Source organism: Enhydra lutris, unplaced genomic scaffold (assembly GCF_002288905.1).
Source record: "Enhydra lutris kenyoni isolate GAN:26980312 unplaced genomic scaffold, ASM228890v2 scaffoldscaffold21, whole genome shotgun sequence".
NCBI classification, from domain to species: Eukaryota; Metazoa; Chordata; class Mammalia; order Carnivora; family Mustelidae; genus Enhydra; species Enhydra lutris.
This window is the reverse complement of record NW_019154105.1, coordinates 53,424,735-53,440,815: the sequence shown is the minus strand read 5'-3', so window position 1 is coordinate 53,440,815 and position 16,081 is coordinate 53,424,735. Positions and strand designations below refer to the sequence as shown.

Here is a 16,081-nt window from a genome sequence, read left to right as displayed (position 1 = left end):
TTGCCATTTCTGCACCAACACTGCGTAGTGGGGATGCGAAAAAGGACAGTGTTGGGGACAAGTACAGGGATCCAGTGCGCACATTCTGGAGAGCCTCCAAGCCTCCATTCTTCATGGTAAACAGAACATGTGACAAAGGAATACGAACTAATGACAACAAAGAGGGAAAAATAGAACATGTATAGTATAAGGTAAAATAAGTGTAGAAGAAAGAAGCTGTTGCCCACCTGAGATCTTCCCAGCACTTTGCTGTTTTGCACTCTACTGGTTAAAACCTTCTTTTCCTACAGATGGAATGCTTGAGGCAAGTCTTCAGGATCTGGCCCATGGCAACAGAATTATTAATAGCAAATTGATTCTCTGTATATCACATCCTCAGAATTAATTTCTTAAGTCACTTCTGGGTATAAGATTTTGAATATGAGATGATGGATTGTTATAAAATAGACATTTAGTTCTCTTCAATCTAGTTATAGATTTTCCATGGCAGATCACCTGTTCAAACCATTATGCCAGACGTTCCATAAATCATGGAAAATAGTAAGAACGTGGGTTGTAACCATTTAGTATATCTTGTTTATTCTTTTCTTTTCTTTTTTTTTAAATTTACTTGACAGAGAGAGAGAGGCAGGCAGAGTGAGAGGGGGAAGCAGGCCCCCCACTGAGCAGAGAGCCTGATGTGGGGCTCGATTCCAGAACTCTTGAGACCATGATCTAAGCTGAAGGCAGAGGCTTAACCCACTGAGCCACCCAGGCACCCCTATCTTGTTTATTCTTAATGCCTTCCTGCCTTCGCTCTTGGTTGCCTTGTTTAGGGCTCAGAATTTGGAAACCATGTGATTCTTTTATTTGTTTAGAGAAGGTGGTCAGGGAGAAGTTCAAATTATGGGAAGGGAAAAGATGGTAGCAAAGTTCTTAGCCCAGGTCTTCTGAGGGTTGTTTCAATGTTTTCTGAGATGGATTGGAAATTCTCGGAAGCTGTAATACATTTTCTTAGGCATGCTATTCGAATAGGTAAAACGGAAAGGAAGCTCATCGTTGTGTAAACTACTGGTCTGCTTTTTCTCTGCCAGCAATAAAGAAGGTTCTTTCAAAGAGGTTCACAATAATGGAGGCTAGATGTGAGGTTTGGGAGTACTTTTGCTTCTTTTGTTTCCTATGGATCACTTGCATGCTAAAGAAGTGGAAGAAAAGAGGGGCTCTTGAATGTTATTATCTTATTACATCCTACATTTATGGTGTTGAATATAACTTCTAAAGTGCTTGTTTTTCCTCCATTTCTGTTTGGACACTCTTCCCAAATACATTTAACCATTTTGCAGACTATTTCTATATTTGCCCCTTCCAAATTTTTGAATCCTTAATTCTAATGAATAATTCTTGCCAAACTGAATCCACGTACTATAGGTCAAAGTCATCTGACTTTCTATAGGTAGGGAAACTAAAGTGCAATTTGATTAACATGTTTTTAAGTCACGCATTCTATACTAAATTATTATGAGTTGTGAACTCAAGCGTGACTTTTTAATTATTTATCATGCACTTAGTAATGTCTCAACTAGTAGGACAGCTATCATGTTGTGTAATTGGCTGATTTTCTTCTCATATGTCAAAATTTTGAAAATAAATTTTAAAAATAAATGCAGCATACAGCTCAACTAATTTTATAGTATATATGGATTACCTTGACTATACTATCTAGGCAACATAAACTATCTAAATAAAGCAAATGATACCATTTTTAATGTAATGTGGTGTGGAAGAAAGAAATAGTCCCTAGTCTGAGTTTGCCATGCTAGATAAACAGTAAATTGATAATTTTAAAGTAACATTGTTTTCTCTGTGCATGCATTTACTATGAAAGTACTTAAAAATTTAGAGATACATCCAACTTAAGGGTTCTTAAGTGCAAGAGAAAATAGAGTTAAGAAAGTATTATAAGAGTGAAAATTCAAGCAGTTCTACTTTAACTGATAGTTTTACTAGGGCATTTGTTAACGACTGAAGCACTCATTAGCATTTTGTAGTTTTACACATCCCTGTGTTTTTCTTACTTCAGACCCACTAATAGAATTAGCTAGCATATAGGATGACTGTTGGCTTTAAATTGTATATGTTTACAGTTTTGTGCTTTGCAGGCTAACTGATGTGACAGCAGTCTCCTAGTGTATGTCTAGTAGAAACATTTATGAATTAGTACCTTTAAAAAAAATCATCTTGCATTGTGGTTAAGACCTTTTTTATTATAAAGAAGCTTGCTTCAGACCTACTGATACAGAATGAAGGGAGCTATATAGTCTCTAAAGTTTAGCGGAAAACTTTATACTTTTGAAATGTAGAAAATAATTTTGTAAGTTTTTACACAAACCTAATTTCAAATATGGATCTATTACTCTACATACCTACTTTGATGAAGATAATTCGAAGTACATTTATCTCTTTGGTTCTGAGATTCTTCCAATAGCAGAAATTTGGTATGTATTCCCCAAATCTCATTTTAAAAAACTAGCTTTTCTTCTACCAAGTAATAGAATTTTCATCTAGAAATGTCATTAAATAATCTCATCATCAAAATAAAGCTATCATCAAAATATATACATAAATCAATAATTCAGTTCTGATTATGTTAATGATTAGAAAAACAAAATGGTAGGACAATATATTTAGAAAACAAAATGGTAGGACAATATATTTTATAAGATGCATAGTCATTTGATATAAAAGAAATTGTTCATGCAAATGTTGGTCATCCTTATTTTTATTTCCTCGTGTTTTTGGATGGTATTTTCTTCAGTTTTCATATTACCATCCCATCATGAAGTAAGCACCCAGAAAAAGACATCATAATTCAGCTTCCTACAGAATGTAGAGAGTTAATTCATTGTTCAGTATACCAAACAAAGATCTCTATCATATTCTGTCAGAACAAACATCTCATTTTCTTAGTTATCGTAGCCATGCTTAGTGTGATGCCTTCAGCAGCTCTAATGGTTCCACAGCAAAATAGTGAAGATAAATTATGTAAAATAGATTTATAGATTCAACTCTACTTGTAGTTCTGTAAGCCATTATTGAGTTCACTAATGTTGGAGTGTTCTCATACTTATTATGGCAGAATTTTCAATTTCATATGTATATCTTGAAAATCTTTAATTGCTATTAATGAAATACTAAAATAATTATCTTTAAAAAGCTACATCTATCCATTATATACACACAGTCAGTTTTTATTAAGAATATGTGTTCATGATAAGAAAATTATTACCTATTTCTCCCAACTTCTTTCCTCCCCTCCCCAATTTTATTGAGGAATTATTGACAAATACAATTGTATATATCTAAAGTGTACAATGTGATGACTTGATAAAAGTGTATATTGTGGAGCGATTGTCAAGAACAAGATAATTAATATGTCCGTCACCTCAAATAGTTAACACAGTTAACTCTTTTTTGTGTGTGTATGGTGAGAATACTTAAGATCTACTCTCAGTGTTGTATTATTAGTTATAATCACCATGCTGCATATTAGGTCCTCAGAACTTCCTCCCTTTATAACTGAACATGTATAGCCTTTGACTACATCGTCCCCTTTCCCCATCTCCATAGCCCCTGACAACCACCATTCTATTCTCTGTTTCAGTGAAATCAGCATTTTTTCCAAGATTCCACATACAATTGATAGCATGCAATATTTGTCTTTCTCTGACTTATTTCATTTAGCATAATACCCTCTAGGTTTGCCGTGTTGTTGCAAATGACGGGATTTTGTTTTATGGCTGAATAATGTGTGTATGTGTGTGAATTATATATATGTATATATGTGTGTATATATAAATATCACCCACACATATATTTATATCACATTTTCCTTATCCATTCATCGGTTAGAGGACATTTAAGTTGTTCCACTGTGTTGGCCACTGTGCATAAAGCTGCAGTGAACATAAGGGTACACACATCTCTTCAAGATACTCATTTCATTTTCTTCAAATAGACACCCAAGAGTGAAATTGCTAGGTCATGTGGTAGTTCTGTTTTTAATTTTTTTAGGAACTTCCCATACTGTTTTCCAAAGGGACTGTGCCAATATACATTCCCACCAACAATGCACAAAGATTTTCTTTTCTCTACATCTTTGCCAATATTTGATATCTCTTGTCTTTTTGATAATAGTCAACCTGAAGTTCTGGGGTGATATCTTATTGTGGTTTTGATTTGCATTTCCTTGAAGACTAGCAATTTTGAGTACATTTTCATGTACGTATTGGCCATTTGCATGTCTTCTTTGGAAAAATGTCTAAGTCCTTTTCCCATTTTAAATTGGATTATTTTTTTTTGCTACTGAGTTTTATTAGTTCTTTATTTCATTTGGATATTAACGACTTACCAAATATATCAAATATATGTATTGCAAATAGTTTCTCCCATTCTGTTGGTTGCCTTTTGAATTTATTTTCTTACTTCTTTTTTATTTGTGCCTAACTTCCCCCAAAAGCTATATATGTAACATATGTTAGGTATATATATACACACATACTTTATGTGCTTTTTTGTTGAGATGTATGATCATTTAAGCAAAAAGCTATAATGGCTTGCCTAGGAGAAAGACATAGAAGACTCAATCAAAATTTTATAATATTAGTTAAGAAGTGAAAAAAAGTATGGCAAAATTACAAATAGATGGGCAAGAAAGAAATACTAAAATGACCAGAGTGGAGATTAAGGTGATAAGGCAAGAAAGAAACTCCAACTGGTTTCTCTTTAAAAAAATCCAAGGAGTCTGTTGAGTATTATTGCAACAGAAGAAGAACATGTGGAAAAATAGCATGTATTTTCATGCGCTACATACTCAACAAATATTTTCGAGTGCCTATTCCGCCTCAGACATTATGGATGAAAGGACACATTCCCAGCCTTCAACATGTTTACAGTATAGAGAATTGAAACCACACAAAGAGAAAATCTGAAAACTATGTGATAAGTAATAAAATACACACACGGAGAATACAGAGAAACGAATACCTTGATTTGTGTGGGAGAATCAAGGAATCTCCAGGTATGAGAATGTGTCTGGCAGGCGGAGAAACTGGGGTCACAAAAGACAGAGGAAAAAGCATGGGCAAAGTCCCAGAAAAGTTAGATGTGGTATATGTTTGAGAAATTAAAGCAGTTTTTGGTTGCTAGAACATAAAGTGGGAGGGAGCCTGATGTTGAAGAATCACCTCTCCTAGTAACAGTAGTATGAAAGGAAGCATTTGGAGAGCAGTAGTAGCGTGATGAGATCTGTTAGTTAGAAAAATTACCCTAAGATGGAGTGGAGAATGCTTTGGAGGAAAGGAATACACTAAGGAAGTGATAGCAACAGTCCTTAGAGTGTGGTAAAGGCGGGCATAGCAGCAGATAGGAATGGAAGGAAATCCCAAGAATTGGTCGATCCACTTAAAGCTTCTACAGAAAAGTAAATGGAGATCCATCAGAGGTAAAATAAGGCGTGTGTAGACTTTAACATAAAAAGTAAGACAGCTGGTGCATGGTTAAAACGTTCCTTATTATCAGACAAATCACCAGCATGTGTTTTTTAGGGATTAAGTCATAGATTTATGGTTCTATAATCATCTGGCAAGATTAAATTGAAAATTCATGCAGTTCAAATATTACTAGTGGCCACAATGTTACCTAAACTTGAGGAAAAAGATGATGGATAATTTGGACAATAAATTGGTGCAAAGGAAGAAGGCCAATAGCTATCTACTCATTGAGTAATACTGTTAAAAAAGTAATGTGGAAAGACAATTTGCATAATGTTTATAAAACTAAAATCATTACCAAATGGGCAACTTAGCTCAGTGCCTGACTCAAAGTTAGTGTCCAAAAGATTTTCATCAGTAATGAAAAACAAAACAGCAGAACAATTATTTTTCTTTCTTGAATTGCTAAAGAAAAATTATATATGAAATCTTGCTATTATTGACATTATGAATCTATACTCTGTTCCCCTGAAATCAGTGAGCCTTGTACGTAAGCCCATTTCCCCCCCTAAATCTAAAGCATGTGATTGTGCATTTTGAATGTATCTTTGCATTTGAATATATACCCATGTGAATACACAAATGAAAATGTTAACATTCATTTAGGTCGCCACCTGAATATGAAGTCAGGAAGAACACACACCCTTGCATGCACACACATTTGTGTCTTGCTTTAAACATTGAAAGGCCAAATGGAAGAAGAGTTATTTCTACCATGAAAACATCAACTGGATTTACCCTAAGGGGCGTGTACCCTAGAATGACATCACAAAAAAATAAAAATAAGATTACAGAAATGGAAAATATTCAAGAACAAGTCACCTAAGACAGGGATGGCTGATACTCAATTAGTATGGACACAATCCTAAGGCAGAAATATGCATATTTGCCCATTTCTATATGCATAATATGTCCCTCCAGAGGCAAATATTCACTCAGTTGCTGAAGATACTTATTAAACTTGCAAAGTATTTCAGTCTAAAATATCTTCCGTCATTTTATATAGACATATGAAGGATTTCAAGGCATACATTTACTGCTAAAACTAGTAGTAATAATTCAGAAATATAAAGTATTTACTTTAGAATTATTATGTACTAGGCAAGAGAATCCCTAATGTCAATGGAATATAGCTGCTTCCTCCTTTGCAAATGTGGGATTGATGTTACCTATGATGAGACTATTGGGCTACACTGAGCAGTCCAAGATTCAGAAGCTAGGGTCATTCCACAGCCCCCTCCCACACACAAACACACCCCATTAAATCTGTGTTCTATGCTCTGACAGCTGTTTTTGCCATTTATGTTAAAAGCAGATGGGGAAAATGCAAAGAACTGTCCATTTTATCGCCATGTATAATCAACATCTGGGCTGTATGTTACAGATACAATCAATCCAAACTCATACTTCACTGACGTAGTAAAACCTTTTTGAGTTCCTAAGACAGTTTCCAAATTTGAGACAATGTTATATATTTTTATCATGTCAATCATGGAAATTACAACATTATATATATTTTTTCAGCCTCCATGTGAATGATGTATGTGTATATGTGTTTAATATATAATTGCTGGGTTATCTGCATATCTGTACTGCTAATTAGTTTAGAACTGTGTTTTGGAATCCTATATATTTATTTCAAATAATGTATCAGATTTATTTCTCTATATAATCTGTGTGTGTGAAACTAGCATGTTGTAGATATTTTATTATATGATGCTGATTATGTGTGATTACATATATACACATGTATATCCCCATATGTTTATTCTTTCTCCCTTTTTAAGCAAGAAAAAAACATTTTTTCTCCATCTCTTAATTTTTGCAAAAACATGTTTTATAGTAGGTTTTATTTTCCTCATTTTTTTGGAAAGAGAAACTGAGACAGAGAAGCAAATTAATTTTTGCAAGGGATACAGAGTTTATCAGTGGTTGTAAATCTTGTACTTTTAATCACTAAACCATACCTTTTTATCTTTTAATCACTAAATCATACCTTTTTATCTTTATGCATGCACATATACAAAGCATAATACCTCTTGGAAAGAGCTATTTTAGCTTTGGCATGTGGATGCTATTTTGTATGGTTTGTCAACATAATTTAGTTTGAAAAATATTGAAAATAATTCCTGAGAATTGAAAACTAGTGAGCCAGAAGTGTCATTTTAAATAAACTAATATTGTTTACTATCTTGTAAATGGCTTCAGAACTAGTTGGAGTTTTTTAATTCCCAGGTTGGACTGTGTTGTATACTCTACTGATGTAATATCTGCTCGCTGATAACCATTGTAGAGTATTTTATGTCACAGAGCTCAGATATACTGGTACATCATTTCCATGTTCTAAGAGTCTATATAGTACAAGAGCAGAGAGAGTTCTTGATAATTTTCCATTTTCTACAATCTTTAAAGTAGGCACCAGAAAGTGGCATATATTGGCTGCAGTTCATTCCCTAGGAACCCTGTAAGTGTGAAGACATGCATGATTTATTATTTTTTAAAAAGCAGTAATTAAAGAATAAGAGAAAAAGATGCATGTGAGTGAGGAGGAAGGTTTTTATTGGCTAAACGTATTGTACCTCTGAAATTTTTGATAGGGTAGTTAGAAAATCGCTTTCATTTCTTATCTAATGGGACTTCTAACTAAAAGTTCCTTGTGATTTTGATGCAATGGTAACAGTAGTTTGCTTTTATATAAACTACCCACACACACACACACACACACACACACACACACACACACACGTCCAGAGTGATAAAATGTTTTGGAATTGTTCACATTACATTCTGTGGAGGAAAATGTTCTGGCTACTTTTACATGAAAAAGATTTCCATATAGTATGTGATTAATGGAGCATTCTCCCTCCCTTATTCAATTTTTTAAATATATTTTTACTTTGAAACTCAAAATATTCAATCTTATTTTTATGAAGGACTAACATTTGGAAGGCTCTTAATTATGGTGGATTTTACCCACAGCATGCCAATATATCTTAGTGATGACACTATCTGTTTTTGTAACCCTAGAATGTTCTAATTAGATTCTTCATGGAACAATGGATTCAAATTTGCACTCTATAAAATTCAGCAGATTTTATGCTATTAAAATAGAAGATTAGAGGATAGGAAAGATAGAAAATGTACATCTCATTTTCTTTTTCTAACCTTCACCTAAATGCTCTAATATACTTCTTCCTTATGTTTTGTAATCTTGTTGAAATATCTTCCCATCTTTTCTATAGGAGTATGAAGACCATTTGAGATGTGTGTTGCTTGTAGTTTTCAAAAATATATCCTAAAGTTCTTATAATGAAAAGTATGGTCCTAGACATCTGAATTTAAAGGAAGTAGACATTAGTTTATTGTTTGCCCAGTAAAGAGGAGGAAATGGACATTTTGAAACATTTTAAAATTTATTGGTTGACATCTGTCAGTGGTAGAATATTTTCTTGCTTGAGAATCTGTTTGAATGAAGGAAGCAATTATGTTTTGCCTTAATGGACTGCTGGTACAGTGCCATAAAAACCAATTAGCTGCTGAGTCAATGTAAATAACTATATAAGCTCTGTTTCAAATACTTTTTTTTTTTGAACAAAGGTTGGAAACAAATAGATAAAGAAAAGCAAGCAAATCCATTTGACATGTGATTGTTCAGCTTTCTGTTGCATATGTTGTAAATGAAATAGTTTTAATGTGAAGGTTAAGTCATGGTATATTGCAAGAATGACTGATATGTGCAATATCACTATATTATGTTGGAATTATTATTTTGTGTAAAAATTTAACACTATTTTGTCATGAATTGTCCTTGTTTTATAACTTTCTGTGCATGCATTTTCTAAAAAGTACATACCTTCACTTATATATCATTTGTCTGCTTGACTAGGAATATTTATCAATAACATGAACTGTAGATTAGAAACATAAATTTAGTTGTTTTACTTAAATGTATTTGAGTGCCATTAGAACAATTAGTGATTATTTTAAGTGTTCTGGATTCATAGAGTTTAAAGTAATAACTGAGTTTAAAAATTTCTAACGAAATTCTTCATTTAGATGACAGAATTAGTTTGGCCACATTTGTGAATTAATGTCATTGATATTTCAATGCTGAATATTTATTTTTAAGAACTTTTATTGAACAAATTAATCAGAACTGTAAGTGCAAAATTAGACACTTTATCAGTAAAACTTCCATGAGGATATAAACATGTTGCTTCTGATCACCAGTGAATTCCATTCATATAGTGTATTTTGCATATGTAGAATACAGAGAGTGAATAAATGAATGAATACCAGTTTTCTCTTCTAAGGAACTTGAAATGATATTTATGAAAAGTGATCATATAAACTAGTTTTGCATTAATGTTACATTGAAATAAATCTACTAGGCAATAAGAATTTCAATTTTTTCTCATCATAGCTTTATATTATTTTGAGCAAATCTTTAACAGAATGAAATGATATTTCATTGCTCTGGATTTGAAGAAAGCCCTCGTTAATAGTGTTGTGTCTATAGCTTACTTTCACAGTATTTTCATTGATTACTTTTAACTTCTTAAGATCTAACTCTAAGAATGGAACTCAGCAAAAAAAAAAAAAAGTGTCTCTAAACCATCAATTTATAACATTCTAATCAATAATATAACAGTGAAATGGTTTAAATGCCCTTTGTTATATTTAGAGCTTTTGAAGAAAGTACCCTTTCTCAAGACCTAGATAAATAATCAAGATGCCAAATCCATATTTTCTTCATACAATTTATTTCTTCTCTTCTGGGGCAAATCTGCCCCCTAGGAGCCAATGAACCTGGTGGAGAAGGGATATGTGAAAAATGACTAGAATACAGTGAGATAGAGCAGAGACACAGAGAAGAGGATGCCCTTGAGTATATAGAGAAAGATACAAGTAACCATACCCAAGAAAATCAAGTCGGGCTTTAAGAGGAGGCCATGCTTCAGTCATCTTAAAATAACTAAACAATACAATTCATAATAACGTAAAATTACTACTAACATAAATGGGCTAATAATAAGGAATGGTTAAGGAATGTGGTCCATTTTGATAATGACATTAAATAATAAAGACATTAAAAAGAGCATCTTCCAAAATATTTAATGATATTAGGAAAATATGTAGGATATCATATTTGACATAAGGTGTACAACTCTGAATTCTTCATACAAGAAGACTTTAATGAGATAAAATAAATATACATACCAAAAAGACCCCTTAAAGACTGATCTGAGTGGTACATTATGAGCAGTTTGTATTTTCTTCCTCACATATTTTGTAAATAAACTTGAATTTATCTTGAGTGTGAACAAAATGATTTCTGCTTTTTGAAGGAAGAGAATCATAACTAGTGATGCTGATAATAGAGAAAAGATTTTACCTTTTGTATCAGAGAGGAAGGAATAGTAACTTGGGGGGAATAACGGGATTTAGAGGATCAGAAAACAAATCCAGAAATTGAGAAAAAAAGAAAAGGAGAGAACCAGAGGCATACAGTGTCTGATCCGTGGAAGAAGTATTGTTTGCAATGTCAAGTGCTACAATGAGTTCAGGAGCAATATTGTCTGAGGAAACCCATTGCATATAGAGATAAGGTGGTCAGGCTGAAACCTGAGCCTGTTGAAGAAAGCCTGGCACCGTGAGGAGGACTTTGGCATTTGATAAGACCAAAATTTATGCATTTCTACTTAACCATCTGGGGTATTTTATTTGTTTTGATTTGCAGCTCATTAAGTGTTGGTAATAGTTACATGTTCAAGTATTACTAACATTCAGTAAAAATGAACCAATGTATATGACACAGTATAGTCAATATACATATATTCAGTTATTGTATTTATGCATAAATATATAAATATGCCAATATAAATATTTATACCTGTCTAAATAGTGTGTGTGTGCGTGCACGCGCGCGCGCGCGTGTGTGTGTGTATGTGTGTGTGTGTGTATTTTAATCCAGGCAGGAAAGTGAAGCTCTTACCATGTATTTTAAGAGAGGGATTTAATATAAGGAATGAAATCAGCAGTTGTGAAGATGATACACAGAACAGAAAGATGCCTCCCGCTCTGGGGCTACAAAGACCTAAGAAGAAAAGGGTGTTGTACAAAGTTAGGAGGTGGCCCTAGCAGGAGCTAAATTTAGGAAGGAGATCTGGGGACCCCTGCTGGGAACATCCCCTGATGCAGAGCAGGGGAGGATATCCTGGCTTCTTGGCTCATCCTCCTTTCAGTCTCCAGTGCCTCTCATTGGCCAAATCCCACCAATGCCAAAGTGAGCCTGGAATATATGGTTCCCAAGAGTCAGCCTCTGGGATACAAAGAGAAGAGGAGATGGGGATGGGAAACGTTTATTACGATGTTCACATGGATAGAAATGAAACACTTAATGAAAGCTGCTTCTTTGTATCTTTCATAACTAAGTGGGGAAAATTGTATATTTCTTGATAACAGAACCAGAGGGTAGAATTATTGGCAACTCTGATTTCAGTGCATGATAAAAACACTTGTATTTAAATACACTTTGCTACAGTGGTTTTCATACGAAATATTTAGAGTCCAGCCAGTCTTAGTGAAAATACCTATGATACTTAATGGTTTGGGAATTTAAGATTTACCTCATAAGAAGCTGCAAAATTAATTTTCTGAGTATAACAGCTTTTTTGAACCTATAATATGTTTTCTGTGGGGGAAATAAAAGGATTATAAAATTTAATATTCCAACAGTAATTTCCTTTGTGAAAGAGTTATATCTATCTCTAAAACATCAGTGTTACTACATATTTCTCTTTCTGATATAAAGGTTATTAAAATGTACTCCAAAGTTAGTTTCTTATAGGTGCTTTCTTTTTTATACAAAGTCCAGACTTAAATATTAATGTTCCTGTAATGTCTAAAAATCAGGAGGTTTTTATGCATTGTATAATTGCCTTGTTTTTATTCCCAATCTTGCTCCACATTTAGGGCATGGCATTATTAATTTTAGTAGTCATTTTTTGAGGAAAAAAAAAAGAATTGCTCATGAAGAGTATCAACTTATCGACTTTGCTTCTTGACATGAATCCTGGGCTTGAATTAAACATCCCTGAGAGCTCACGTTTCCATTTAAAAATTGAATTTTTTCATTGCAGACGTTTGGAACAGAACTCAATCAAGGTCATCCCTCCTGGAGCTTTCTCACCATATAAAAAGCTTAGAAGAATGTGAGTGAATAATATTATGGAATATATGTAATTTTAAAAATTATACAGGTCATGACCATGCAGGCATTTACTTGCATATGAATATTTGAGTGTTTGACAGCTTAAATATTAAGGGATGTGACTATCTGATTGCTAGTTGTATAATACTATAATGTTAAAATCTGAACTATGTGGTATTTTTAAGTTATCTGAAATTTAACATAATGATTCAAACCCATGTGAATGTACATGATCAGTATAGTATGCAGTCAAATCTTAGATATTCTATTTTGAAAAATAGGACATGGCATCTCTTATAATGATTTCAGCAAAGAGCCAATAGTTGATTTAAAAGTCTGACCTTTTTTTTTTTATTTAAGATGCTTCAGATGTTTTATGTTGCAAATTTTATACATGTATTGATAGGTGCAAAATCGACATGTAAATGCAGTAAGTAGCTTTCTCCTGCTATAAATCCTCCCTGACATTCTATTTCATTTAACCTAACCCTATTTCTAATCTTAGTGACCTGAGCAATAATCAGATCTCTGAACTAGCACCAGATGCTTTCCAAGGACTACGCTCTCTGAATTCACTGTAAGTATTGACCACATCACAGAAGGAAAGCAGAATACACAACTAATAATGGCTCCATTTCTTTAAAAATCTGAATTTAAGAAAAATTGTCTTTACTTTTTCTTATGAACTATTAATAATATTAATTACTATCAATTTTAATGAATTTCATCATTTTTGTGGAAGACTGCCACCTGTCACTAAAACCAGCCCATTTTTGAGAGGTGCATATGTTAGGATTTCATAGTTTTGCTATTTAGAGAGCTAGAGTAAGAGCCTCTTTATTATTCTATATTGATATTATTGGTAGTTTTTCTGGTTCTGAAATAAAGGGGAAATGTTTATTTTGGAGCACTCTGGTCATTGTTGTATTTATATTCCTTAAGCCATTAGCCACTCTCTAGGGACAAAGTTCCCTTTGGAATGATGTCCAGTGAAGTCTTACAGAGAACAGTTGAAGATGCCCAGCGAGTGGCCTCTTCGACTCCCTTCTTCATCTCCTAAGTCTTCCCTGAAAAGACCAGCTTTACTCTCTCAAAGAACAAAGATAACAAAGTATGACAGCTTTTTAATCTCAAAAGGATTTTCAGGCAGATAACTACATACATGAAAGTGTTAAATAAATGGATAAAGGCTGTTATTTTTTCAAATTAGTAAAAAATCTTCAGAAGGCCACCAAGGAAGGTAAACTTTATTTCAGATTTTAACTTTAGAGTTTGAACATGGAGGATGGCATGTATTTTTCTAAGAGTGTGGGCTCAGAGAAGGGTTCTTATCATGGGAAATGATGGCAGAATTCCGAGTTCTGCCAGACGCATGCGTGAGGCTCAGATAAACACCTGGGGCTTAGTAGCAGTCATCTGGGCATGGGGCTCTTGAGCTTGCTATGCTGGTCTGCTCAGAAAACTAGTTTCCTCTGAAGAAAGAAAGAAAATCTATCACTTCACCTTTCACCTGAAGTATCTGCTTAGGTCCATTTCTGTTTGCTGTTGATGTCTGTTTGTTTGTTTGTTTATTTGTTTGTTGAGAGAGAGAGAATGGGGGAAGGGAGTGGGAAAGAGAGAAGATCTCAAGTAGACTCCTCACTGAGCATGGAGCCCCACGGGGTGCTTGATCTCACAACCCCGAAAACCAAGAGGTGGAAGCTTAACTGAGCCACCCAGGCACCCCTCTTGTTGATGTTGATTTAACTAGAGGAAGTCCAAGATCAGTAGAAGAATTGTTGGCAGAAAATGTAGAGTGCAAACCGCTCTCAGGATGGGCTGGCAGATTCTAAAATAACAAAGTTTAATGTAAAGCTCTGTTAAATTACTCAAATTGTCTGGACAGTAATATTGTCGAAAATAAATACAGACCATATTCCAGTCACACAAAAGAACAGGACACAAGTCTAGTCACTGTTTCAATGCCTGGTCCTTCGAGTATCTATGCCTCAGAGAAGGCCAGTAAATGTCAAAAGAGAGAGAAATGGTTGGAGAATTCTTACATAGATCTGTTTGTTTACAGTTTACTATTAAGCTATTGCCTTAATCTTAATAGACTCTTTCTGGTTGTATGATAAAAAGATATGATAAGATAAAATGAGTAATAAATAGAACATATAATTTCTTTTTTCTATATTATATTATAGATTATATTTAATATCTATAATAACACATATTTATTAACTACTATGTTATGTGTTTTATTCTATTACATATACTCTATTGATGTAATGTGTTATATTAATATTATATTTATTAATAAACACATGGTTACAACTAATGACTATATTATAAATTATTACATGCCTACCCATATAAATCTAATAGACTCAGAGCAAATAGGAAGAGAAATAACACATGTAGAAGAACGTACCTGCTGAAAGGAGATCTTAATTTTCATGACCAGAGCTCCACGTTCACAGTTTTTTTTCAGAAAGCTGTAACAAAGCATTATCTTTCCTTATAGAACTGACTTTTAGTCAGGGCATTAAGTCACTGGGGAATTTCTAGTTTGAAACCTAGTAGTATGCAGAAGAGTAGGAACTGTTTTTCAGAAGTGGGATACCCACATACAGCCATGTAACATCAGGAAACAGATATTGTATGAAGAGCATCAAACAGCTCTATGAGGGAGAGTCCATGTGCTACAACCGGTATCATTTTCCTGATTGTGTTCACCTTTTGAATTGACCTTCCAAAGATTAATTTATTTACCCTTTCATAAAATATACAACTCTCCAGCCTTGCAATAGCCTTTCTCTTCATTTCACCAAAATCGTACATCCCACAGAGTTGCATCGGGACCCTGTTTGTCCTAGCCCTACTCAGGGCTCTGGGGATGCATGAGTGAACAAAATACAGAAATCCCTCCCTCATGGAGATTACCAACGATAAACTATACATCGGTCAGAAGATATATTATATCTGATGATTTTAAAATGCTGTGGAGCGGCACCTGGGTGGCTACTTGGTTAAGCGTCCAAATCTTGATCTGAGCTCAGATCATTATCTCAGCATCCTGAGTTCAAGTCCGGCACTGGGATGCATGCTGGGGGTGGAACCTAAAAAAAAAAAAAAAAAAAGCTGTGAAGGAAAACAAAGCAAGCAGAAGGAATAGGAGTGCCAGCAGGAAGAGAGCTGAAATTTCAAACAAGATCATCAGCAAAGGCCTTCTAAGAAGGTGATACTGGGAAAAGACCTGAGGACTCCAATTGTAGGAGTGAGCTCTGCAGATCCATGGAGAAAGAACACTCAAGACAGAGGTAATAGCTAGCTACTAAGGCCCCGAGACAAGAGTGTG

General features: G+C 34.0%; 1 protein-coding gene across 3 annotated transcripts in view; it reads left to right on the top strand.

Annotated features, from left to right (window-relative positions):
• LOC111148955 (slit guidance ligand 2) overlaps positions 1-16,081 on the top strand; it is a 348,243-nt gene that overhangs the window by 236,591 nt on the left and 95,571 nt on the right. For all 3 annotated transcript variants that reach the window (XM_022505793.1, XM_022505792.1, XM_022505794.1), the window contains 2 exons: positions 12,671-12,742; positions 13,247-13,318. In XM_022505793.1, the coding sequence (XP_022361501.1) occupies positions 12,671-12,742; positions 13,247-13,318 (144 nt within the window). The remainder of the gene's footprint in view (positions 1-12,670; positions 12,743-13,246; positions 13,319-16,081) is intronic.